The 24,451-nt window shown below is 38.7% G+C and overlaps 1 protein-coding gene across 1 annotated transcript in view; it reads left to right on the forward strand.

Annotated features, from left to right (window-relative positions):
• The window catches only part of DNAH8 (dynein axonemal heavy chain 8), a 325,600-nt gene that overhangs the window by 43,919 nt on the left and 257,230 nt on the right, over positions 1-24,451 (forward strand). The window contains exons 13-20 of the mRNA XM_061398067.1: positions 1,287-1,363; positions 3,555-3,654; positions 4,823-4,942; positions 7,006-7,141; positions 10,287-10,474; positions 16,058-16,138; positions 16,539-16,655; positions 17,449-17,568. Coding sequence (XP_061254051.1) covers positions 1,287-1,363; positions 3,555-3,654; positions 4,823-4,942; positions 7,006-7,141; positions 10,287-10,474; positions 16,058-16,138; positions 16,539-16,655; positions 17,449-17,568 — 939 coding nt within the window. The remainder of the gene's footprint in view (positions 1-1,286; positions 1,364-3,554; positions 3,655-4,822; positions 4,943-7,005; positions 7,142-10,286; positions 10,475-16,057; positions 16,139-16,538; positions 16,656-17,448; positions 17,569-24,451) is intronic.

Consider the following 24,451-nt stretch of genomic DNA (forward strand, 5'->3'; position numbering starts at 1 on the left):
AAACAGGGTGACAATATACAGCCTTGACGAACTCCTTTTCCTATTTGGAACCAGTCTGTTGTTCCATGTCCAGTTCTAACTGTTGCTTCCTGACCTGCATACAGATTTCTCAAGAGGCTGATATGAAGATATATTTTACTTTTAGTATTTGGTTTGGGGAGTTATATCATTATAGCAATGGGAATTTGTCTTTTTAAAAAATTATTGTGTAAATTATTTTTATGATTCATTAATAAAGATTATATGTTATAAAGACTTTACTGTGTGGTCTTAGATTCAAATTTAGCTTTCAGTAAATTTAGAAGGCATAGTTTTTAGTATTTAGAAAGAGATGTCAGTGTTTTAACTTTCCTTGGTTTTCCAATGTTTCATTAATGGATGTGGCATATATTTGTGGACAGTACCAATATAATTGATAAGTGAAAGTAATTTACAGAGTGCTTCAGTTCCATCAGCTGGGCACCAAGAGTTTGGAGTTCACTGCTAAGGATGGTCAGAGCCTTGGAAGGATATTTTCTGCATCTCATTCCTCATTAGCATGACAAAGATGTTTCTGAGAGTAGCGGTATTGGACAATGACACCTGTTCACTATGGGTGTTTATAGTGTCATTGGAGAAGGACATGGCAACCCACTCCAGTATTCTTGCCTGGAGAATCCCATGGACAGAGGAGCCTGGGGGGCTACAGTCCACAGGGTTTCAAAGAGTTGGACACGACTGAGCACAGTGTCATTACATTGCTCCACAGACATGCTAAGAAATCCTAAATGCCCCAAAGAAATGTGCTCAGTAAGAGACTTTCACTCCTTTCATAAATTCTGTAGGTCAACATACAGTAAATAATGAGCAGCAAATGCAAACCACATATGTAATTTTAACTTTTTAGTAGCCGCATGCATACAAGTAAGAAGAAACAGGTGCCGTTAATTTTAATGATATACTTTATTCAACCCCACGTAGTAAAAATATTATCATTTTAACACGTCACTAACAAAACCCAGTATGACATATTTTATACTCCCTTTTTCATACTAAGTCTTTGAAGTTTTGTGTGTATTTTATTTTCTATTTACAGCACATCTCACTTCCAAGTACTGACTTTCAAGTGCTCAAGGGAAACGTGTGGCCAGTGGCTACCATACTGGACAGTGCAGTGCTAGACGCTTAGATGGTAGATGTGTTTAAGGCTCTTTTGATTCTGTAGGAGAATCATTCATTGTTGTTAAACAAAACCAATCTTCTCTTTAATAAAAAAAAATCATTCAAACATTAATATTGCATTTCAGGTACAGATACAGGCATTTATGAACAGTAGTTTTGGAAAAATTCTATCTTCTCAGCAGGCTCTTCAACTGCTTCAAAGGTATTTATAATGCATTAAGCAGTGTAATTTCTTTTTTTATTTATTTAATTTTTTTTTGTTTGCTGTTTTTAAATTTTATTTTATTTTTAAACTTTACAATATTGTATTGGTTTTGCCATATATCAACATGAATCCACCACAGGTATACACGTGTTCCCCATCCTGAACCCTCCTCCCACCTCCCTCCCCCTACCATCCCTCGGGGTCGTCCCAGTGCACACGAGTTGCCAGTCCAGGTTTGATGCACGATAAGCAGTGTAATTTCTAAGTGGGATAACTTTATACCTGAAAATAACCATTTCAAAAAACATTTTGGAAATCTCTATGTAAACTTTGAAACTTATAAACAGTAATCTTTTTTATGATTTTATTCTTGAAATTTATTTATTTTAATTGGAGGCTAATTACTTTACAATATTGTGGTGGTTTTAGCCATACATCGACATGAATCAGCAATGGGTATACATGTGTCCCCTATCCCGAACCCCCTTCCCACCTCCCTCCCCATCCCATCCCTCTGGATTGGTCCCAGTGCACCAGCTTTGAGTGCCCTGTTTCATGCATAGAACTTGGACTAATGATCTATTTCACATGTGGTAATTAATATACATGTTTCAATGCTATTCTCTCAAATCATCCCACCCTTGCTTTCTCCCACAGAGTCCCAAAGTCTGTTCTTTATATCTGTGTCTCTTTTGCTGTCTCACATACAGGGTCATTGTTACCATCTTTCTAAATTCCATATATATGCATTAATATACTGTATTGGTGTTTTTCTTTCTGACTTACTTCACTCAAACAGTAATCTTTCAATTACCATAAATAGACTGGTGAAAATTTGAAACATGGGATGATGTTTTTCATTGAATTTTATTGAGGAAAGCCTTTATATAGGAAATGATGTCATATTTTCCCTCAGCTATGTAATATCTTAAAGTTAATTTCATAAGTGTTATTGGAAAGGGAACAAATAATGTTTGATTCTACATACTGAAAGGAATTCTGAAAGTGAAATTATCTAAGAGTAATAGGTCTCTGGCTTCCCTGATAGCTCAGATGGTAAAAAATCTGCCTGCAATGGAGGAGACCCAGGTTTGATCCCCAGGTTGAGACGAGCTCCTGGAGAAGAAAATGGCAGCCCACTCTAGTAGTCTTGCCTGGAGAATCCCACGGACAGAGGAGCCTGAGGGGCTACAGTCCATGGGGTCGCAGAGAGTCAGACATGACTGAAGCAACTTAGCACACATGCCCGTACGCACAGCAGGCCTCCAAAGTTTCTGTTTTCCTTCCTGAGCACTCCTGCAGCTTCCTCTATTCTGACAGCAGTGCTCCCCTGCAGGACAGGGGAGCCTGGATTAGAGGAGCGGGCTGGACCAGAAGCCGTTTTCTTCCAGCTCAGAGAGGGCTCACTACCCATGTCAGGGACCCTCTGGGAACTCTCCCCTGAGAGCCAGTGGATCTGGGCTTGGGTCTGACTTTGTTGTAGTTCCATGTCTTTCTAATGATGAATCATACCTGTAAAACTTTAGCTCATGAGATGATCGTAAGAGTCAAAACAGATATAAAATGGTTTTGATGAGTGAGAGTACTATACAGTACTGTACAGACTATACTATACAGAGTACCATACAGATGGCAGTACCACTGTCTTGGCAGTTTCTCTGTCTCTTTTTACTCATTTTATTATCAGAATGTTATGGTTCTAGTTCTCCCTGTGCATCCTTAGTCTCTAAGCGTTGTGGTGTTTGGCTGACAAAATGTTAATTATCGTGACTGGGGATGACGTGAGCAGTAATACTGGCAGAGGACAGTCAGTCAACTGCTTTCCGTCTTTGCTAAGCCAGCTTTGAAAAGCTCAACTTTTCAGTCTCAGTTCAGATGTCATTTTCTTCAGGAAGTCTTTCTCGACTCCCCGGGCTTGGCAGGGTTTCCTCTGTTACATGCAATTTCTGGCAGTCCTGTAATTGGAACAACTATTTATGTCACTTATGACCAATCTCTACCTTTTCAATGACCGTTGGCTCCATGAGGGCTGAAGCCACACCTGTCTTGTACATCACTGTGTCCTAGGGCAATGCATGAGGCCTGGTGGGAATATTTGTCAAATGAGTGAATGGATTTTTAGGACTGCAGCAGCTCTTAAGTATGTTTCTCATTCGCCTTTTAATTATTCACCTTCACTTGCTTTTAGATTCCAGAAACTGAACATTCCCTGTCTGCAGTTAGAAATAAACCACACCATTGAGCGTATTCTTCAGTATTATGTGGCTGAACTTGAAGCTACCAAAAAGGCAAGTATCATGTTTATAAATAGAACAGCACTTTTCGTACAAGAAGAAAAATACGCTGCAAGTATTCGCCGTCATTATCTTGTGCCAAGCTTTTCAGACCGATCCTGTCACTGCTGAGTATCTTTGATGCTCCTCTCCAGGGGGAAGGTCCTGACAGCATGTGTCCCTAGAAAGCCAGATTATACCTCTCTCCTCTTAAGAATTATCTTCTTATGACAGGGTTCATGTATGTGTGGGGAAGCCCATTTACATTAATGTTTTTGTACATCAAAATATGGGCTCAGGTTTCTGCCATAAAGGAGTGCGAATCAGCCGTAATTATACATACATCCCCTCCTTCTCTAGCCTCCTTCCCCTCCCCTCGTCCCATCCCGTCAGGTCATCACAGAGCACCAGACTGGGCTCTCTGTGCTGCACAGCAACTTCTCACCAGCCAATAGTGTGTATATGTTGATGCTACTTTCTCCAGTCGTCCCGCTCTCTCTCCTCTCCCACTGGGACCGCAAGTCATCTTCACTGTGTCTCCATTCCTTCCCTGCAAACAGGTTCATCAATATCATTTTTATGGCAGAAGCCAACACAACATTGTAAAAATTTAGAAAAATAATCTAAATGTTAAAAATAGGGGAAAAAAATTGGGAAGGCTTTTATCATAGTTTGTGATCCTGAATTAGATAACACAGCATTGGAATAGGAATTTACTTGGAAATGTGAAATTAGCAGTACAATTAATGGGGCCAAGGAACAGAGAAGTAAAAGTAAAAGGTAGTTCTTGGATTCTTATCCCTCTTCTTCTGTCACTCTGTAAAATTAAAATATATGTGTATAACCTGTAAAAAAAATATGGTCTCTGGAGAATATTATGACAGATATAATATAGCTATGTGTTCCCACTTTTGAGTATATCTTTAGGATTAGGGATAAAAGGCAGAAAAAATGTATACATGTAATGGGAAGTAAGGGTTAAAAGAGAATCAAGTGTCATGTGTTGTAATCATCATAGTTTTTGAGCCTTGGGTTGATAGGGCTAGAGTACATACTTTTTGACAACCTCTTATTTATAAAACATGTCAATAATTGTAATACATCAATAAAAATATAGCTGTATATGTTTTACCTTTTCCTCTGTATTGAATTTCAAACATTAATGCCAGACCTTTAATTACAGCTTTATCATTCTCAAAAAGATGACCCCCCTCTTGCTCGCAACATGCCCCCTATAGCAGGAAAGATCCTCTGGGTGAGGCAGCTGTATCGCCGGATAAGTGAGCCCATCAACTATTTCTTCGTAAGCCAATAGTTAAAATTTACAGTTTGTGGATCATGGTGGGTTTAGTTTTTCTTTTTTTGGCATGCCCTGAAGCATGTGGGATCTTAATTCCCCTACTAGGGATTGAATTGGTGCTCCTTGCATTGGAAGCATGGAGTCTTAACCACTTGACTGCTGGGGAAGTCCCTTGTGGTGATTTTTAATACAAGAAATATATTTTATACTAGAGCATTTGTTTCCAGTAGAGTAACTAGAGCTAATTCTTTTACCAGGCAAAGAAAATTTAGCTTGCAAATACGCTTGAGAGAGAATAAGCCAATTCCTTTCATGTTTGGTAGATAAGCCTGATTAATTACAGCTAATCTGTCAGAAGGTTAATCTTAGAAATGTATGACCTTTAATCATACAGGACACTTTATAAAGGCTTTTGTAAAATAATTGCTTTGAAAATGATAGAGCACAGGCTTGGTACTGAAACTTAAGTCTGTGTGTGGATGGATAGGTCACTGATACACATTCAGTTCAGTTCAGTTCAGACGCTCAGTCCTGTCCGACTCTTTGCGACCCCATGGACTGCAGCACGGCAGGCTTCCCTGTCCATTACCAACTTCCAGAGCCTACTCAAACTCATGTCCGTCGGTGATGCCATCTAACCATCTCATCCTCTATTGTCCCCTTCTCCTCTCGCCTTCAGTGGAGGTGAGGATGTGCTCAGAATATATTCCTCTGTGTAGGACTGAGGCCAAGAGCAGGTGTAATAGAGTACGTTCATCCTCTGTGTTCTTAAGATGATTAGATTTCTGAAAAACACCAGGGTAGTCTTAAGCCTTGTTGGGATTCTGAAACTGCCAGTTTGTCATCTCGTTTAGTTTGTGTGTTTTGGTTTTCCTTTTCTTGCTTTGTGTTTTAAAGAGATGGTGTCGCCAGTCCAGGTTTCGATGTACGATTCTGGATGCTTGGGGCTGGTGCACTGGGACGACCCAGAGGGAGGGTATGGGGAGGGAGGAGGGAGGAGGGTTCAGGATGGGGAACGCATGTATACCTGTGGCGGATTCATTTCGATATTTGGCAAAACTAATACAATATTGTAAAGTTCAAAAATAAAATAAAATTAAAAAAAATAAAATAAAATAAAAATAAAGAGATGGTGTAGCAAAGCAAAGTTGGTTTGCCTGGTGTTGTGTCTTGTGCCTAAGTAGAGAACAAAATATAATAGTCTTGCAAGTGATTTTATTATTTGAGCATTATTAAATATTAAGTTTTTGTTGTTTTTGTTTGGCTGATATAATTTGTTTTACTGTCCTCAATATTAAAAAAAATATTGAAAAAACAGTAGGCTCTGGCAGTAGGCTCTGGAAGTTGGTGATGGACAGGGAAGCCTGCCGCGCTGCAGTCCATGGGGTTGCAAATATTAAAAAAAATAAATAAATAAAACAAAATGCTGGCCTTAGACAAGAGGCCAGGATAGGTACTCAGTTGTTTATTGACTTTATAGTGACAGAGCAGAGATTGCCCTGTTTTTGATACGTGTGAATGAAAACAACAAAAAGAGAATGTTCAATTTTTACATAAAAAATCTTGTTTTTGTTCTTTGATATATATTTACTTCTTTTTAAAAAAATTGGTGGGGAAGGAGGGAGGGGGAGAGAGACAGAGGGAAGAAGGGAAGGAAGGAGGGAGGGAGGGAATCTACATTTCCTTTTTTTTTTTTTTTGATGCTGTAATTTAAGAATTTGCCCTGATACTCACAGTTCTAGAAAAATTAGTTCATTGTATCTTGCCAGAAAAGTGGGGATGAAACAGAGAATTGGAGGTGGAGACCCTAGTGCCTACGGCCAGCTGTAAGACTAGATACCTTGCTTTATAAATCCTATTTTCTTTCTCAGTTTCTGCTTTTTACTGTTAATGTTTCTCTGCTTCCTTCTCTAGCTTGTCTGACCTTCCTCGTCTCTGATCTTTTTCTGAGGCAAAATCTAAATGAGTAGCATTGTTATTTGAAATATAAACAGCTTTACAGTTTGAATAGAAAGCAGACAGCAGACTTTTTAAAATAAATCATTTTTCTTCCCTTAAAAAAACAGAAAAACTCGGAAATTTTGTCAAGTGCAGAAGGCAAAGCTGTCATCCGTCAGTATAATAAAATTTCCTATGTTCTGGTGGAATTCGAGGTGGTCTATCACACAGCCTGGATCAGAGAGATCTCCCAGTTACAATACGGTGTGTGTAAGACTGCAGTGACTCTGCAGAGGAGGGAGTATTAGGTGGCTTTGAATGAGTTTGTGGTTCTGGAGAATTTTTATGTCTTTTTAAATATAACTGTATGATGGTTAAATTTAGATTTGGGACTGATACAATTATTTATTTCTTTACAGTTAGTAATATTCTGATTTTATAAGCAGAAATTGTCATGACCTTAAAATTGGTATATGCAGATTATGAGTTTCCCCTGAAAAACAGTATTTAAAAGTCAATATCAAAGCTCTTTATTTCTCCATAGGTTTGAGAAGATTTTTTGTTTTTAATCAGTTTTATCATGCTGTAGATTCAAATCTCAGTCCCAGTCAAGAGAAAGAATCGCAGCTTGCTTGTCCTCATTCTATCCTTCCTTCAATCGTTCCTTCCTTCCATCTGTCCTTCGTTCCACCCATCCTTTCTTCCATTGTTCCTTCCTTCCTTCCTCCCTCCCTTGCTTCCGTGCTTCTTCTCTCCCTTCTATTTTCCCCTCCTCTCTTCCTCTCCCTTCCCTTTCTTTCTATAACTGAATTTAACTTAAATTTTGATCTCCAGTAAATAATGAATATTAGGGTTGTGTCTAAGTACCTCTGAGAGGTGCCAAGGTATTGGGCAGTTAAGTGATGTAGGAGATGGATGGTTTTAAGCCACCGTCCATCCATGCTCCCATCATCTGGGATGTTGTTGCCATTGTGTGGACCCAGCTGGTCAGTTCAGGTTCCTACTTTGTCCCATATCAACCTTAATCTCTTATCCATAACCCTGGCGGAACCCTGACTCTGTCCCGTGGTGGGAAGGTGTCTCCCTCTCGTGCCAGGGATCTGCACTTCAGGAGAGCACAGAACTGCAGGGGTAGGAAGCACAGATTCACAGTTTGGGTCCCTGGGAGTGATGGTGAGAGGGGCCACTCCTAGTTCTGCCTCTTGGTTCCAAACTCACAGCACTATATATAGGTCATTGATTCGCTGCATGACTGCATCCTGAAGGATAAGATTTCAACCCTCTGGAGTATCTTCTGAACTGGCACCTCATTAAGCCTTTAATATATCACTTCTATCGGCCCAGCTGTTTCTGGGTAATGCATATGATAAGATCCTATGGATCCTAATGAAAGCCTGCTAATGGAGCAATGGTATCAAACTTTAAAAGAAGGTTAAAATTTACATTATGGAAAAGATCAAAGAGAATTTTTAGCAATCGAAATATGGAGCATGTATTGTTTTGCTTATACAATACGATGCACTTCTCTATTTTTTTTTTTTTTGTTCTGTCAGCTTTTCCTTTTATCTGCACACTAACAAGTTCAACAGTCCCCTGGTCCATAAAGCTGTTCCTTATTCTTCCTGGCAGATAATAATGTCTTCTTCCTCCAGAGGCCTCCACACACTTTATCATGACATTTGTGGCTTTATAGATCTGTGTTATCTCCCCTATACATTCTAGCAACACTCTCCGTGTCTGTTTCATCTTTGTGTCCTTTAAATAGCAGTCATAGCTAACAAAACACACCTTATATATTCAACCCCCATTAATTCTCATGGCAGTTCTCTGAGCTATTATTCTTATTGTCATTTTACAGATGAAGAAACTGAGGTGCTGAGAAGTTAAGTGATTTTCCTGAGATCACAGAGCTGGGAAGTGGCAGGGCCAGGATTCAAATTTGCCTTTCTTTAAAAAAAAAAAAAATTATTTATTTGGCTGGGCCAGGTCTTAGTTGCAGCATGTGGGATCTAGTCCCCTACCAGGGAGAGAACCCCTGCATTGGGAGCATGGAGACTTAGCCACTGGACTACCATGGAAGTCCCCAGACTTGCCTTTCATGTGAACACAGGCTTGTGAAAGTGAATTACTCTGAAAGACCTCTTGTTATGTTGATGTAACTATATTTAACTGTTTAGGAACTTGGGATTATAATTGGAGACCTAGTATTGGTCTCCTCATTTGCTCTATAAAGTTTCTCCAGTGATGATTCACATAGAAGGTTCACTTAGTCCCAGAGTTGCCTTCCTGGCTATCATTATTCTTAGTGGTCTCGCTGACCACTTTGTCCTTTCAAGAAAGCTCAGCTTTGCCTTAAGGAAGATAGATTTCATTACATGAATGTCCTAAGATTATCTTGGCATTTACTTGGGAAGATAAATGATTTCCAGCCAAAGTTTTAAAAGATTCCAAATGAACTTGTTTTTAGTTGAAATCCTCATGAAACCATCATTGTTAATAATCACATCAAAACTCATTCTGTTGAGTAGAAGTCAACTAACTTCAAAGGGATATACAGTCTATTTTGTTTTACTAGAAATTTGATGCACCCATATTCTCTGAAGTAATTTGAGGCTTGGAAGATAAAATGTGTGAAATTCTCACATTAGCAGTGCTAGTATAAGATACAACTGAAGCTAGCACATACTAGTTGACAACTGCGTTATTATGATGCCTCTAAAAGCAATTCATGTTAGGATAACAAATGGTTGAAGGCTATTCAACATGAACAGTTTGGGATTATGTATTTAACTTCTTAATAAAAAGCATATCTGAGAGTACCTATTATATAACTGATGTTCATGTAGTAATTTGGATGTAGGCTAAAAAAAAAATTCTTCCTCTGCATTCTAGGAGTTCACAACTCAATGGTGTTTAATAAATATTTCTTACTGATACTGAACCTAGTTATCGATTTAAGTCAGATAAACCTTCTTAAATTTGAGAAGCCAATTTAGTATTAGGTATAGAAAAGAGTTTGAACTCTATGAGGTGTGTCATATTTTGTAGTTGGGCACATCTTTCAATTCTCCCTCCCAGAGGTTAAATCACAATCTGTAAAAATAAACTAACACTGCATCACAGCCCTCTTAGACCCACTCAGAAAAGTACTGTGTTACAGTTCATGGCACAAAGGCTAAGCATTCTTGGTTCATATTTATGTCTCTGGATCTAATTTTATGGTTTACAGACACTCTGCATTCATTTATCTAAGTTTTGAGCACTGACAATGTGTCAGATACTGTGCCTTAGCACTTGACAGCCAAAACTACCATTCTGTCCTTAAGAAGTCAGTGGTTCAGTGCGGAAGACGGTCATATAAACAGGAATGGAAACAGAGTAAGTCATGTCAGCAATTGTTTATTTGTAGCTTTGCAAGCCACACTTTTTGTGCGACATCCAGAAACAGGAAAGTTGCTGGTTAATTTTGACCCCAAAATTTTGGAAGTTGTTCGGGAAACTAAGTGCATGATAAAAATGAAGCTTGACGTACCAGAACAGGCAAAGAGATTGCTAAAATTGGAAAGTAAATTGAAAGGAGATAAATTGTACCTACAGGTAAGATGGATTCTATTTTCTTTTCTTTTTAAAAAATATTTATTTATTAGGATGCGTTGGGTCTTAGTTGGGGTACATGGGATCTTTTGCTGTGGTACATGGACACTCAAGTTGTAGCTTGAGGGCTCAGTGGTTGTGGCACTTGGGCCTAGATGCTCCATGGCATGTGGGATCCTAGTTCCCAAGCCAGGGATTGAACGTGCATCTCCTGCATTGCAAGGTGGATTCTTAACCACTGGACCACAAGAGAATTTCCCTACTTTCTAATTTGCAAGAGGTTTTTAAATATATATATATATAATTTTTTTTTTTTTTAGAAAGAAAAAGACACCTTTGCAGTTGTGCTGATGCTGCATTGAGGAGAAATTTGTTATTATGTTGATTCTTTTTAAATTTTTTCAGCTTTATCGGGGGACAGATGACAAATAAAATTGTTAGATAAAGTGTAGGTCATGATGATTTGATATATATATGTGTTATGAAAATATGTTGTAGAATGTATTAGTCACTCAGTTGTGTCCAGCTCTTTGTGACTCCATGGACTGTAGCTTGCCAGGTTCCTCTGTCCAGGCAAGAATGCTGGAGTAGATTGCCATTCCCTTCTCCAGGGATCTTCCTGACCCAGGATCGACCTAGGTATCCCGACTTACAGGCAGATTCTTTACCGTCTGAGCCACTAGGAAGCCAGAAGCCCATATTATGAAAGGATTCCTTCCATTTAGTCAGTTAACTAACGTATCCATCATTATATATATATATATATATATATATATATCTAATTATATATATAATATATAAACACACACACATTGGTGAAAACATTTAAATTCTATTCTCTTCAGTTTAGTTGCTCAGTCATGTCTGACTCTTTGTGTCCCCATGGACTGCAGCATACCAGGCCCCCTGTCCATCACCAACTCCTGGAGCCTGCTCAAACTCATGTCCGTTGGGTTGGCGATGCCATCCAACCATCTCATCCTCTGTCATCCCTGTCTCCTCCTGCCTTCAATCTTTCCCATCATCAGGGTCTTTTCAAATGAGACAGTTCTTCACATCAGGTGGCCAAAGTATTGGAGTTTCAGCTTCAGCATCAGTCCTTCAAATGAATATTCAGGACTGATTTCCTTTAGGATGGACTAGTTGGATCTCCTTGCAGTCCAAGGGACTCTCAAGAGTCTTCTCCATCACCACAGTTCAAAAGCATCAATTTTTTGGCACTCCGTTTTTTTTTTTTTTTTTTTTTATAGTCCAACTCTTACATCCATACATGACTAATGGAAAAACCATATCTTTGACTAGATGGATCTTTGTTGGCAAGGTAACATCTCTGCTTTTTAATATGCTGTCTAGGTTGGTCATAGCTTTTCTTTCAAAGAGCAAGCATCTTTTAATTTCATGACTGCAGTCACCATCTTTAGTGATTTTGGAGCCAAAGAAAATAAAGTCTCTCACTGTTTCCATTGCCTCCCCATCTATTTGCCATGAAGTGATGGTACCAGATGCCATGATCTTAGTTTTTTGAATGTTGAGTTTTAAGCCAACTTTTTCACTCTCCTCTTTCACTTTCATTAAGAGGCTCTTTAATTCCTCTTAGCTTTCTGCCATAAGGGTGGTGTCATCTGTGTGTATGAGGTTATTGATATTTCTCCTGGCAATCTTGATTCCAGCTTGTGCTTCATCCAGCCCGGGATTTCTTATGATGTATTTTGCATAGAAGTTAAATAAGTAGGGTGACAATACACAGCCTTGATGTACTCACTTTCCAAATTTGGAACCAGTCTGTTGTTCTGGGTCTGGTTCTAACTGTTGCTTCTTGACTTGAATGCAGATTTCTCAGGAGACAGGTGTGGTGGTCTGGTATTCCCATCTCTTGAAGAATTTTCCACAGTTTGTTGTGATCTACACAGTCAAAGCCTTTGGCATAATCAGTAAAGTAGAAGTAGATGTTTTCCTGGAATCCTCTTTCTTTTTCTATGATCCAACGGATGTTGGCAATTTGATCTCTGGTTCCTCTGCCTTTTCTAAATCCAGCTTGAGCATCTGAAAGTTCATGCTTCATGTACTGTTGAAGCCTGGCTTGGAGAATTTCAAGCATTGCTTTGCTAGCCTGTGAGATGAGTGCAGTTGTGCGGTAGTTTGATTGTATGACGTGTTATCAACTACCGTCACTGTGTTGTACTTCAGGTCCTCAGACCTTATCAATCTTAGAGCTGAAGGTTTGCGCCCTGTTAGCAATAGCTTCCTGTTTCCCCTACGCCTGACATCTACTTTGCTACTCTTTTTATGAGTTTGCATGTCTTAGATAACACATCTAAGTGATATTATACAGTATTTATCTTCTCCTGTCTGACTTATTTCACTTAGTGCAGTGCCCTTGAGGTCCATCCATGTTGTCACAAATGGCAAGATGTCCTTCTCTCTCATGGTTGAATAGTATTCCATTGTATATATGCCACCTCTTTATCCATTCACCCATTGATGGAAAGTTGTTTCCATGTTTTGGCTGTTGTGAATAATGTTGCAATGAACATTGGAGTGCATATATATTTTCAAATTAGTGTTTTCATATTCTTTGGATAAAAATCCCAAAGTGGAATTGCTAGGTCTTGTGGTAGGCATCACTGACTCAATGGACATGAGTTTGAGTAAACTCAGGAGTTGGTGATGGACAGGGAGGCCTGGCGTGCTGCAGTCCATGGGGTACCAAAGAGTCAGACACGACTGAGCGACTGAACTGAACTGATGGTAGTTCTACTTTAGTTTTGTAAGGAAACTGTTTTTGATAATATTTGCACAATTTAGCTTTTACCAACAGTGTCTGAAGGTTCCTTACTCTCCACATCCTCACCAGTTATTTATCTTTTATCAATAGATGTGAGGTGGTATCTCATTACCCACTATGTTTACTTCTAGGAGTTTTATGGCTTCAGGTCTTAAATTTAATGGTTTAATCCATTTTGAGTTAATTTTTGGGTGCGGTATAAGATGGTGGTCCAGTTTTATTCTTTTTCATGTGACTGCCCAGTTTTCCCAATATTGTTTACCGAAGAGACTGTCCTCTCACCATTGAATTCTTTTGACTTCTTAGTGTGTTCTTGGTTCTTCGTAAGTGAATCGACTGTATATGCACGGGTTTATTTCTGGACTGTATTCTGTTCTGTTGTGATTCTCGAGGCATTAAAATACTGACATGCAAACAGAAAGGAAAAAAGTGAAAGGATTATCAGAAAGCAAAAAGTGATTATCAGAAGTCAGATGTAGATTTCTGGATAATGACAATGATGAATAGCAAGTTTAAAACACTATTAATATTATAATTTTATAGATTAAGTGCATTATATTTTATAATATGTTCAATTAAGGATACTAGTAAGATATGAATTAATGACTGTAAAATGACATGAATGGAAAATGAATCTCAATATTATGGAGTAAAATGGAGCAACAACCAAAAAGATCAGAGTATTAGAATAGATATTCTCAAAACCAGTTTAGAAAAACAGGCTTATTGAGATATAATTCACATACCACACAATTTATCCATTTTAAGCATACAGTTTAATGGTTTTAGTATATTCACAAAGTTACACAACCATCATCATTATCAATTTTGGAATATTTCCATCATTCCCCAAAGAAACTCCATATCTGTTAGCAGTCAGTCCCCATTTTCCCCTCAACTCTCGCCACATCTTCCCCTGGCAATCACTTAGTGTCTCTATGGATTTGCCTACCCTGGGCATTTATACAAATGGAATCATTTAATATATGATGGTTTGTGATTCACTTTTTTAACCTAACACAATATTTTCAGAGTTCATTCATATTGTCCCATGGATCAGTACTCATTTTTGAGTGTGTGAGTGAGAAAGTTACTCAGTCATGTCCGACTCTTTGCAACCACATGGACTGTACAGTCAATGGAATTCTCCAGGCCAGAATACTGGAGTGGGTAGCTTTTCCATTCTCCAGGGGATCTTCCCAAACCAGGAATTGAACTGGGGTCTCCTGCATTGTAGGTGGATTTTTTACCAACTGAGCTATGAGGGAAGCCAATGGCTAAATAATATTCTATTGTGTGGTTATACCACATTTTAGGCATCCAGTCGCCAGTTGATAGACATTTGGGTTGTTTCTATATTTTTGCATCGTGAGTGATGCTGCTGTGAATATGTGTATACAAGTTTTTGTGTAGATATGTTTTCATCCTCTTAGGAATATAACCTAGGAGTGAAATTGCTGGGTTTTAGTAACTTCATAACTCTATGTTTAACCTTTTGAGTAACTGACATGTTTTGTTTTCCAAAAAGGCTGCTTTATTTTATGTTCTCACAAACAGTGTATGATGGTTCCATTTTTCCACATCCTTGCCAACATTTGTTACTGTCTTCTTCATTTGAACATCATTTGGATGTGAAGTAGTATTTCCATATGGTTTTGACTTGCATATCTTCATGGCTGTTGATGTTGAGGTTGTTTTCGTGTGCATGTTGGTGATTTGTAGGTCTTTGGCAGAATGTCTGTTTTCTCCTATTCTGTGAGTTGTCTTTTTGTTTTCTTGATACTATCCTTTGGAGCACAAACTTTTTAAAATTTGATGAAATCCAACGTATGTATTTTATCTTTTGTCCCATGTAATTTTAGTGTCATTTCTAAGAAATCTTTGCCTAATCCAAGGTCACAAAGATTTATGCATGTGCTTTGCTCTACGGTTTCATAATTGTAGCTTTTACCAAAACACACACACACACACCCTCAGAATGCCCCCTCAGGCATTGTAGAAACTTTGGCTTCATCATCAAAAGCCCTAGGTTTTCATACTGGTTAGTTATGACTTTACAGGACTGAGTGTCAAAATACTGTTATAAATTGAGGTTAATGTCACATGCACTGAATCTTGCAGGATTTTAGTCAGTATTGAATGATACTAGGAAAGTCAGAGTCCTTTGCCAAGTGTAAAGTGTACATAAAAGTTCAACTACAAGTAAGAGAAAGGAAGAAGGGAATTAATCACTTTGGAACTATTAAGCAAACATTGAAACAGTTTAAAATTATTAATTTGGGGAAGAATTAGCCTGAAACCACATCTTCTATCACACAGTGCAGTAAGTTACAAAACGATCAAAAGTTGATCATCATGGTTCTTTCTCTAAAAAACATCTAAAAGTATTTAAGCTTTGTGTAGACCTTTATTTTGATTCAAGAAAACAAATGTGGCTTCAGGAATAAGTAAGCTGCAATATATCAGAAAACAGGCAGCAGAAGGGGTGAAAATGTGTAATGACAGACTTAAGGAAAAGATAATTGTCTGAACCATTTAAAATTGCATGCATTTAAAAAGACAATTAAATAATAGTTATTAGAAATGTAAATCTAGGAAGCTCCCATGACTTACTGTTTAAAGGGGATGCTCAGTTAATTTACAGGTGAAAGGAAAGTACAGCAAATTAGTACAAATAATCAGCCTCCATTTTTCAGGGCTATGAGGAAATGGGTAAAATGAAACCTTCTAGGTATGAAACAAAATGTGACTGTTGCTTTAAAATAAATCAAAGTAAAACATGCCATTTTGACTTTTAACAGGGTCTCCTGCAACATTATGATGATTTATGTCAGGAAGTGCCTCCTGTGTTTGTCAATCTGATGACCCCTAAAATGAAAAAGGTTGGTGATGTTGATGGTTTATATTGATTTCCCTGTCGTTTAAAATTAGATTCCAGTTCTATAGATTATGGATTCTAGAACATCTATTCTTGGCAAGGCCCTCTTTCTAGTTCAACTTTATAGCTCTATTTTCCCTGCAGAATGATTTCTTGTCTAGGTTTTGTTGCCTTTGAAAAACAAATAAATCTAAATAATGAGCCCTTTCTAAGAATCTGCGATTGCTTCATGGACAGCCAAAGATGATTAAAAACAAAAAGTCACCTTTACTAGGCATAATGGAGGGGAAATAGAATTAAGGAAATACAACCCATAATATTTCCAGGTAATAAAAGGCAGCCTTTTTATGAATGCAGATGCTCCTTTTTAATAAGGGAAACCATTTTTTTTTTTCTTTTTCTAGGTGGAAGCTGTGTTAAGACAAGGGCTCACAATATTGACATGGTCATCTTTAACACTAGAAAGCTTTTTTCAGGAAGTTGACTCAGTTTTGGGTATGTTCAACCAACTCTTAAAGAAGGTATGAGAGATACATTTTTAAAAACTACATGCATTAATACTCAGGCTATACGTAATAGTTTGATTAACCTATGAAAGCTATTTAAGTCTATTTAAGTGATTTTTAACTAAAAGGACATCATTACATTAAAAAAAAAAAAAAAGCTTTGTACTTCTTGAACTGATTTGGGGCCTCTTAATTTAGAATTGCCTTGTTCTTGTCCCTGAATTACCTTGCTTGTAATATGTTTAAATGATTGTTCAGCTCCACAGTGTAGTTTAGAAAATGGTATAGTTGTAGACTGTGGAAGATGGTGGAATGGAGGGCTTAAATGTATCTGATGTTAATTAGATGAGGTAGTTACCCACTTGGAGACTATCTATTGATTTCTGACATGTTTTCTACATAAAACATGCATAACCTTTTAGATGTGCTAGTCTGTCTATGGTGGCAGCATGGTATAACAGACGAAACCCAGAGGCTTGAAAATCAGATAAACCTAGGTAGGATATTTCGACTTTCACCAGCTCTGTGTTCCTCTCTGGGTTTCTTGACTTCTCTGAGCCTTGGTTTCTCTGGCTGTAAAACTGATTCATAGACTGGAAGGAGATCATGCATGTGAGGTTATGACACATGTTGCAGCTCAGTAAAGTTTAATTCCACATCAAGAAAAGATTTACTCCTGAAATTCCTACCAAATTATGCTTGGCTCAGGATGCAAGTTTCCAGATATAGCCCTCCAGGTTAGTTTATAACTCAAGTGCTTTTTGGATGAAAAAGGAGGTTTCTTCTACATATGTTTTCTCATTGGTAGATCAATGACTTGTGTGAAATGCATATTGATGCAGTTCTAAAGGAGATAGCCAAAACATTGTTAATTTCCCTGCCTGAAACCGGTGCTACCAAAGTAGAAGATATGTTGACACTCAATGAGGTATGTGTTTATGTGTTATACTTTAGTCATAGAAATGCTAACTCATAAACTAAAATGTGAATTTGCATTCTAAAAGTAGAAATCTGTGTTCATGGCATTTAGACATTCTGGATTTTTTTTTTTTTTTACATCCTCAGCTCCAAAGACTTATAAGGTGTCAACAGCTCAAGCTCATGGTCACACCTTAGACATTATCTTAAGAATGTCCTCCACCTCATGCTGGAGTCCCCTGGGGTCCTGTTGGTGTTCACTGCCCTTCCTCTGTACATGCTCCCAGGGCAATATCATCTACTCTCATGGTTTTAACTACCACATACTTTGTCCTTAAGTCATCTGAACACCTGGGTGTCATCCAGAGTCCTTTTCTCGCTCCCATCCCCAAAGCCAGTCAGTCTTCTAGGGCTAAGCCAGATTTTGTCTCTTACTATTCTTGAATTGCCTCTTCTTTTCCATATCTACCACACTTGTCTTAGGCCATGCTTTTTTTCTCTTTTGAGCAAAGGTTTATCACAAGGGCCATGCAAAGAGAATGAGTAGCTCATACTCAAAAAGCCTAAACTCCAGATCAGGCTTTTAATGCTCATGAGTGTGTCATTTGATGTGATCTAACTGGTCTTTCTGCCCCCATGTTCGGCCCCATCATATCCATCATCCTCCGGTTGTAGGAACTCCCTAGCTTAAATCCTTCAATGGCAGTGGCACCTGCCTAAGCTTCTGAGCATCACATTAAATTGAACTGACTTGAATACCTACTTGTCCTCCATTGGCTCAAAAGCACAAAAGACAGGAATCCTGTCTAGCCATTCTTGAGGCCTGGCACATAACACAGTCTTTCTCAGAAGCACTTACTTTTTATCTTGAACTCTGAGCCCTTTTTTTTTTTCTTGCCTGCCTTGTGCTTCCCACCTCCTTACTGGTTTAGGTCACCTTGCTAATGTCCTTTTCAAGACAAGCAAGGATGGTTCCATCTCAAGGGATATAACCTGGCCATGGGAAACAAGTGCCCTTACCCTCTCTTTCTATGGAAATGTGGTGTCCTCTTCGCAGGACACCTTTCTGAGCTGTTTGGGCTTAGGGTAGCCAGCCAGCCTCTTGCTTCAGAACTACTTAGGCATGGAGCAGCCCCTGCATCCCCAGATTGTAGCGGTCATGGGTCAAGGTCTCTGAGTAGTTCTTTTTCAGAACTTTGAGGTAGTGTGATCTCAAGCCATAAACTTGAGTGAGGGTGAGCTAGTGGTTGTAAATTTCTAAGGGAGACTGTATCTGTCTCTCCTAGAGCCTTAACCGAGATTGCTGACTGTCCTGGAGAGCGTGGCCCTTGATTTGCCTGATGGTGTGGCAGGGAGGGCAAGGGTAGGTCTCAAGTTCCTATCTGCTACCCTTGTGAGGGATCCAAGGCCTCATTTGGTTTTTTGTTTGTTTGTTTATGGGGGAAAAAAGTCCCCATAAAAGCTGTAGCTTCAACTTCTCACTTTAGGCCCATATCTTTTTTTTTTTTTTAATTGAGATATCATGTGTATACAGCAAAGTGCACAAATCTTAAGTGCACTATTCAGTGAATGTTTACATATGACGTACCCTTGTACCCTTCTCCACCGCAAGGTATAGAACATTTCTTCATTGCAAATGATCCCTTCTGCTCCATTCCAGGCAGCAAGCACCCTCTACCCCAAAGTCCTCAACATTTTGGCTTCTATCACTGTACATTAGTTTCACTTGTTTTGAACTTCACACAAATGAAATCAAGGCGCATACATTCCTTATGTCTGGCTTATTTTGCTCAGGGGCTGTGAGAGTCATCTGTGTAGTTGCATGAGACACTAGTTCTTTCAATCTCATTCATTGCTGACTAGTATTTCAGTGTCATATTACATATGACTAGTGTCTGAGTTTATTACACTTTATGTGTCTACTCTACTGTTTGGGGCCTTTGGATAGTTCACAGCTTTTGGTTATATGCACTGAGAACTCTTGTAGGTGGTTGCTTTTTGTTTTGTTTTTGTGAACCTAAGCACCTGTTTTGGTGAGTGTATTCTTCTAAGTGAGTTTGCTGGGTCATAGTCATAGGTCATGAATATATTTAGCTTTTGTAGAAACTGTTTTTAGAGTTGGTGTGTTTGAATTAGGAACCAAATAGATTCACAGATTGCATTTGATTTATGTATCTTTTAAATTTCTTTTTGTCATCTCCCATTTCTTTGCTTGTAATTTTTTATTGCAGTAAAATATACATACTGCAAACTTTATAATTTTAACCATTTTTAATGTACAGTTCAGTGGCATTAAGTAAAATTCAGTGTTTTGTAACCATCTATTTCCAGAACATTTTTTTAAATCATCTTACACAGGAACTCTGTACCTATGAAACAATGACTTCCCATTTTCCTTCTCTCCACCCAATCCCTGGTAACCTCTATTCTGCTTTCTATGTTTATGGATTTGTCTATTTTAGGTATCTCATGTAGGTGAAATCATGCAATATTGCCCTTTTGTATCTGTGTTACTTCCCTTAGCATAATGTTTTCAAGGTTAATCCTATTGTAGCATGTATCAGAATTTAGTTCCTTTTTAGATCTGAAATGTCCTGTGGTATATATACGCCACATTTGGTTTATCCATTCATCTGTCAGTGGACATTTGGGCTCTTACCACCTTTTAATGATGAATTAAGCACTAGTGTGTAATTATCTGTCCCTACCTTCGATTCTTTTGGGTATATACTCAGAGTGGAATTACTGGTCATATGGTAATTCTATGTTTAGCTTTTGAGAAATCACCAAGTATTTTTCATGGTGGCCATACTGTTTTACCTTCCCACTAGCAGTGTACAACAAGGGTTCCAGTTTCTCTACTTGCTTGCTGACAGTTCTTATTTTTCATTTTTGAAAATTAAAACATTTTTCATAATACTCTGAATGGATGTGAAGTCTCCTTGTGGTTCTGGTTTGCCTTTTCCTAATGATTGCTGATGTTGTGCATCTTTCGTGTGTTTTTTGGCCATTTGTACATTTCTTTGGAGAAATGTCTATTCGAAGTTTTTTTTTTTTTTTTGCCTTCTTTCTTTTAATGCTGTTTATTTATTGAAGAAATGGGATCATTTGTCCTATAGAATTTTCCATGTTTTAGACTTTTGCTTATTATATCCTAGTAGTATGATTTTTAAAAATCAAAAAATATATATATCATTTATTTATTTTATTTGGCCAGACTGGGTCTGAGTTGTGGCTCACAGGATCTTTAGTTGCGTCATGCGAACTCTCAGTTGGGGCATGTGGGATCTAGTTCCCTGGTCAGGGATCGAACCTGGGCCCCTTGCATTGGAAGCATGAAGTCTTAGCCACTGAAACACCAGAGAAGTCCCAGTAGTGTGATTTAACATGTTGACCTAGTCCTCTATTCCTTGAATTTCCTATGTATTTTAATTATCTGGAGGATTGATTCAGTTCAGGTTCAATTGCTTTTGCTTTTCCTGACAGAATAGTTCACTGTGTACTTCCTATTGCTTCACATCAGGAGGCACATTTTATTGTTGTTTCCCTTTTTGTGATTTTAAGATTAATTAGTGGGCTCAAATACAGTCAGCTTTATCCATCATTATAAAGTTTCCCACCAACTTTTCTCCTGAGTTTAGCAATCTTTGATTATTATTGCCTAGAGCCATTATTGTTGCCTAGAGATGGCAAAATGTTGATTTTCTGACTTTAGCATTTATGGATAAAATACCTCTATAAAGAAGAAATTTCCTTCATTAATTGGCTGGTTACTATGGAACGATGTATAGAAAATTCAAGTTTAGTGCTTCAGTTTTCCTTTTATATACCAGTTTTCAAAATAATGAGTTGGCTCACTGGTAACTTCTAAAATACTCATTGTAGTTTAAATTATTTAAAGATCATTATGTATGGATGGATTATTATGTATTTGAGGGATTCAGTCCATGGAAGTCATTATTCTTTTTTCTATTTAAATTTTATCATCTTTGTCCAGTGGAATTCTTCAGGCAGGCTTCTGTGTTTTTGATATGAGTCTTGTAGTCTTTGAAAGCTTTCTTGCTTCCTGGAACCACTGGAAATCTTAGGTTCATCTTGTACATTTCCTGTCCCAGATCTGGGATAACTCAATTTTCCATCTAGCCCTTCAGTGTTACTGGTGGAAAATGATATTTGAAGATCATACCCTAGGTGCTAGGGATGGCACTCATTTTTAACTTTCACCTGTTTTTATAGTATTATTTCTGCATCCCTAATATACCTTGGGTGGTATTTCTTGGGTTGGCAAAGAGTCTGCTCTATTCCTGGGCTCCATGTTATTTTAGGAGGGAGATTCCTTCAAATGTCGTATAGGTCTTTTTCCAGCAATTAAAGTTTCCAAAGAAGTCTCCTGTTTCCTGCCTGGGGATGAGGGGGTAACAGCTTGTCACTGCCTTCTCGCTCATCCTGAAATCTGATTATGAAAGTGAAAGTCACTCAGTTGTGTCTGACTCTTTGTGACCGCATGGACTGTAGCCTGCCAAGCTCCTCTTTCCATGGAATTCTTCAGGCGAGAATACTGGAATGGGTAGCTGTTCCTTTCTCCAGGGGATCTTCCCAACCCAGGGATTGAACCCAGGTCTCCCACTTTGCAGGCAGATTCTTTACCATCTGAGCTACCAGGGAAGCCCAAGAATACTGGGGTGGGTTGCCATTTCCTTCTCCAGGGGATCTTCCTGACCCAGGAATCAAACCAGGGTCTCTTGCATTGCAGGCAGATTCTTTACCAGCTGAGCTACCAGGGAAGCCCATGTACTTCATACCAGGTCTCACTTATAAACTAACAGCATACAAAGGAGTAGGGACATTTCTCCATTAATTTTTTTCATTTTGTGCTCTTGACAATGAAAATCATTTCTATTGGTGTGTGCATATAACTGTTCTGACACTGTCCTCTTCTCAGTCGGGTGAAATTCACACTACCAAAGAAAATTTTCTTTGAACATATAAACACAGGACTTTCATATGCATAGAAGAAGCAGATCACCCAAACAAGGGAGATGAGGATAAAGGGAGACCAAGGGTGAATGTGGTGGTTACGTGGGTGGCCCCAGTCAAGATACAGGAGGTGAAACTTGGAAGAGGGTGTTTGTCAATCAGTGTGCCCCAGTCACGTGTCCTAGAGGGAGCCAAGATTGAGTAACACATGGGCTGCCTTCACACAAGCCTGTCACTTAGGTAGACCATTACAGTGAAGACAGAATAAGATTTGTAATGACAAAGCACATTGGATAACACTTCGGAGAGAAATCAGTTTTGGAAACATGGCATACATAATGTTGATCTGGGGATGGGTGCGAGGTTATTTTGCCTACCCAGTGGTTTCAGACCGTATTGGGAACCAGGGCCTATTTGCAGTAATGGCAAGTATTCCTTATCTTGGGACATCTAAGATAAGGATGTGGTTATAGGACAGATTTTGATAATTATTTAATAGCTATCTTCTGTTAGCTCCAATTAGTCCTTCTACTCTATGATGTTGGGGCTGGGACTCTGCAAATTACATTTATCCTTGGCCAGTTGGCTCCCTTTTAAGCTTGCAGTATAGGTAATAGAAGGAGGCTGGAGGAGAAAACAGCTTGCTCTTCCTTGTATTGCCTTCTGTTGCTGACACCATTACCCTGGCAGTGGTTGTTAGTCCCAGGCCCTAGCTTTTTCTGGCCTTTCCAGAATCAGCCTCATGTGTCTCTCAGATATACCAACATCAAGAGGCCCCTCTCTGAGCTTCTGAGGCAGCCCTGCTAGCTGAGCATCTCCCTCACCTCCCGGTACCAGGTTCCAATAACTTCACCCTCCTCCCTGGGCTCCTCCATGCCCGGGGATGGGAGCTGCTTCCTGCAGTTACTTTCTGTGACCTCTGTGTTCCTTTTTGCCATTTTGATCCGTTAAAAGTTGTTTTACCAATTTTTAAAATATTTGAATTCTCTCATTCTGTCTGTTAAAATAGCTGGAGTGGCGTGTATTTCCTTGCTGGACCGTGATCAACATATCTGTATATTGATAGATATACAAATGGAATCAGAAATCAGGGCAATATTATGATCCAAGTTAAGACAGGAGAACACAGGAAAATATATGAAAGGGTATTAAAAATTCTATCCACAAAATCAGCCTGGCTCCATAGAGACAGAAAGTAGATTAGTGGTTGCTAGAGTGATGAGGAGTGACTGCTAATGGATATAGGGGGATTCTTTTGGGGATGATGAAAATATTCTGGAATCAGATGTCAGTGATGCTCCCCAGCTTTGTGAGTATACTAAAAATCAATGAACTGTATACTTTACAAGGGTCAGTTTGTGTTATATGAATTATATCTCAATTTTTAAAAATAGAAAGCTGCTCACAAAATCAGTTTGACTGCCTTCCATTTCATCCCTGGCATGCTCCTTGGTACTGCAGTTTGTTCTTCACTCAGCTGTGGGAATGATCTTATTAATCTTCAAGGACTAGCTGTTCTTCTCATGAAGAGATATGGTCCTTATTAGGAAAAGATGCCTTGCTTTGTGAGGCATCTCACAAAGTTGGGTACTACCCAACTGGTAGTGACATCACATGGACGCAGTTTTTGTAGTCTGTTATCTCATGGCATTATTTTGCCACTTGTTAAAGAGGATAGCTGTGCCACTGGTCGCCAACTGAGACAGGAAATTTCTTTGCAATGGAATGTGTACATCTAAGTTTCTTACTCCTGGCTTTCTTGGCAGTATGAGCTGTCATGGTTATCTGAGGTGACCTAATTCATAAAGTGAAATTGACATCGCTCAGTCGTGTCTGACTCTTTGCGACCCCATGGACTGTAGCCCACCAGGCTCTTCTGTCCATGGGATTTTCCAGGCAAGAGTATTGGAGTGGGT

This window comes from Bos javanicus, chromosome 23, assembly GCF_032452875.1.
Source record: "Bos javanicus breed banteng chromosome 23, ARS-OSU_banteng_1.0, whole genome shotgun sequence".
In the NCBI taxonomy this organism is placed as follows: domain Eukaryota; kingdom Metazoa; phylum Chordata; class Mammalia; order Artiodactyla; family Bovidae; genus Bos; species Bos javanicus.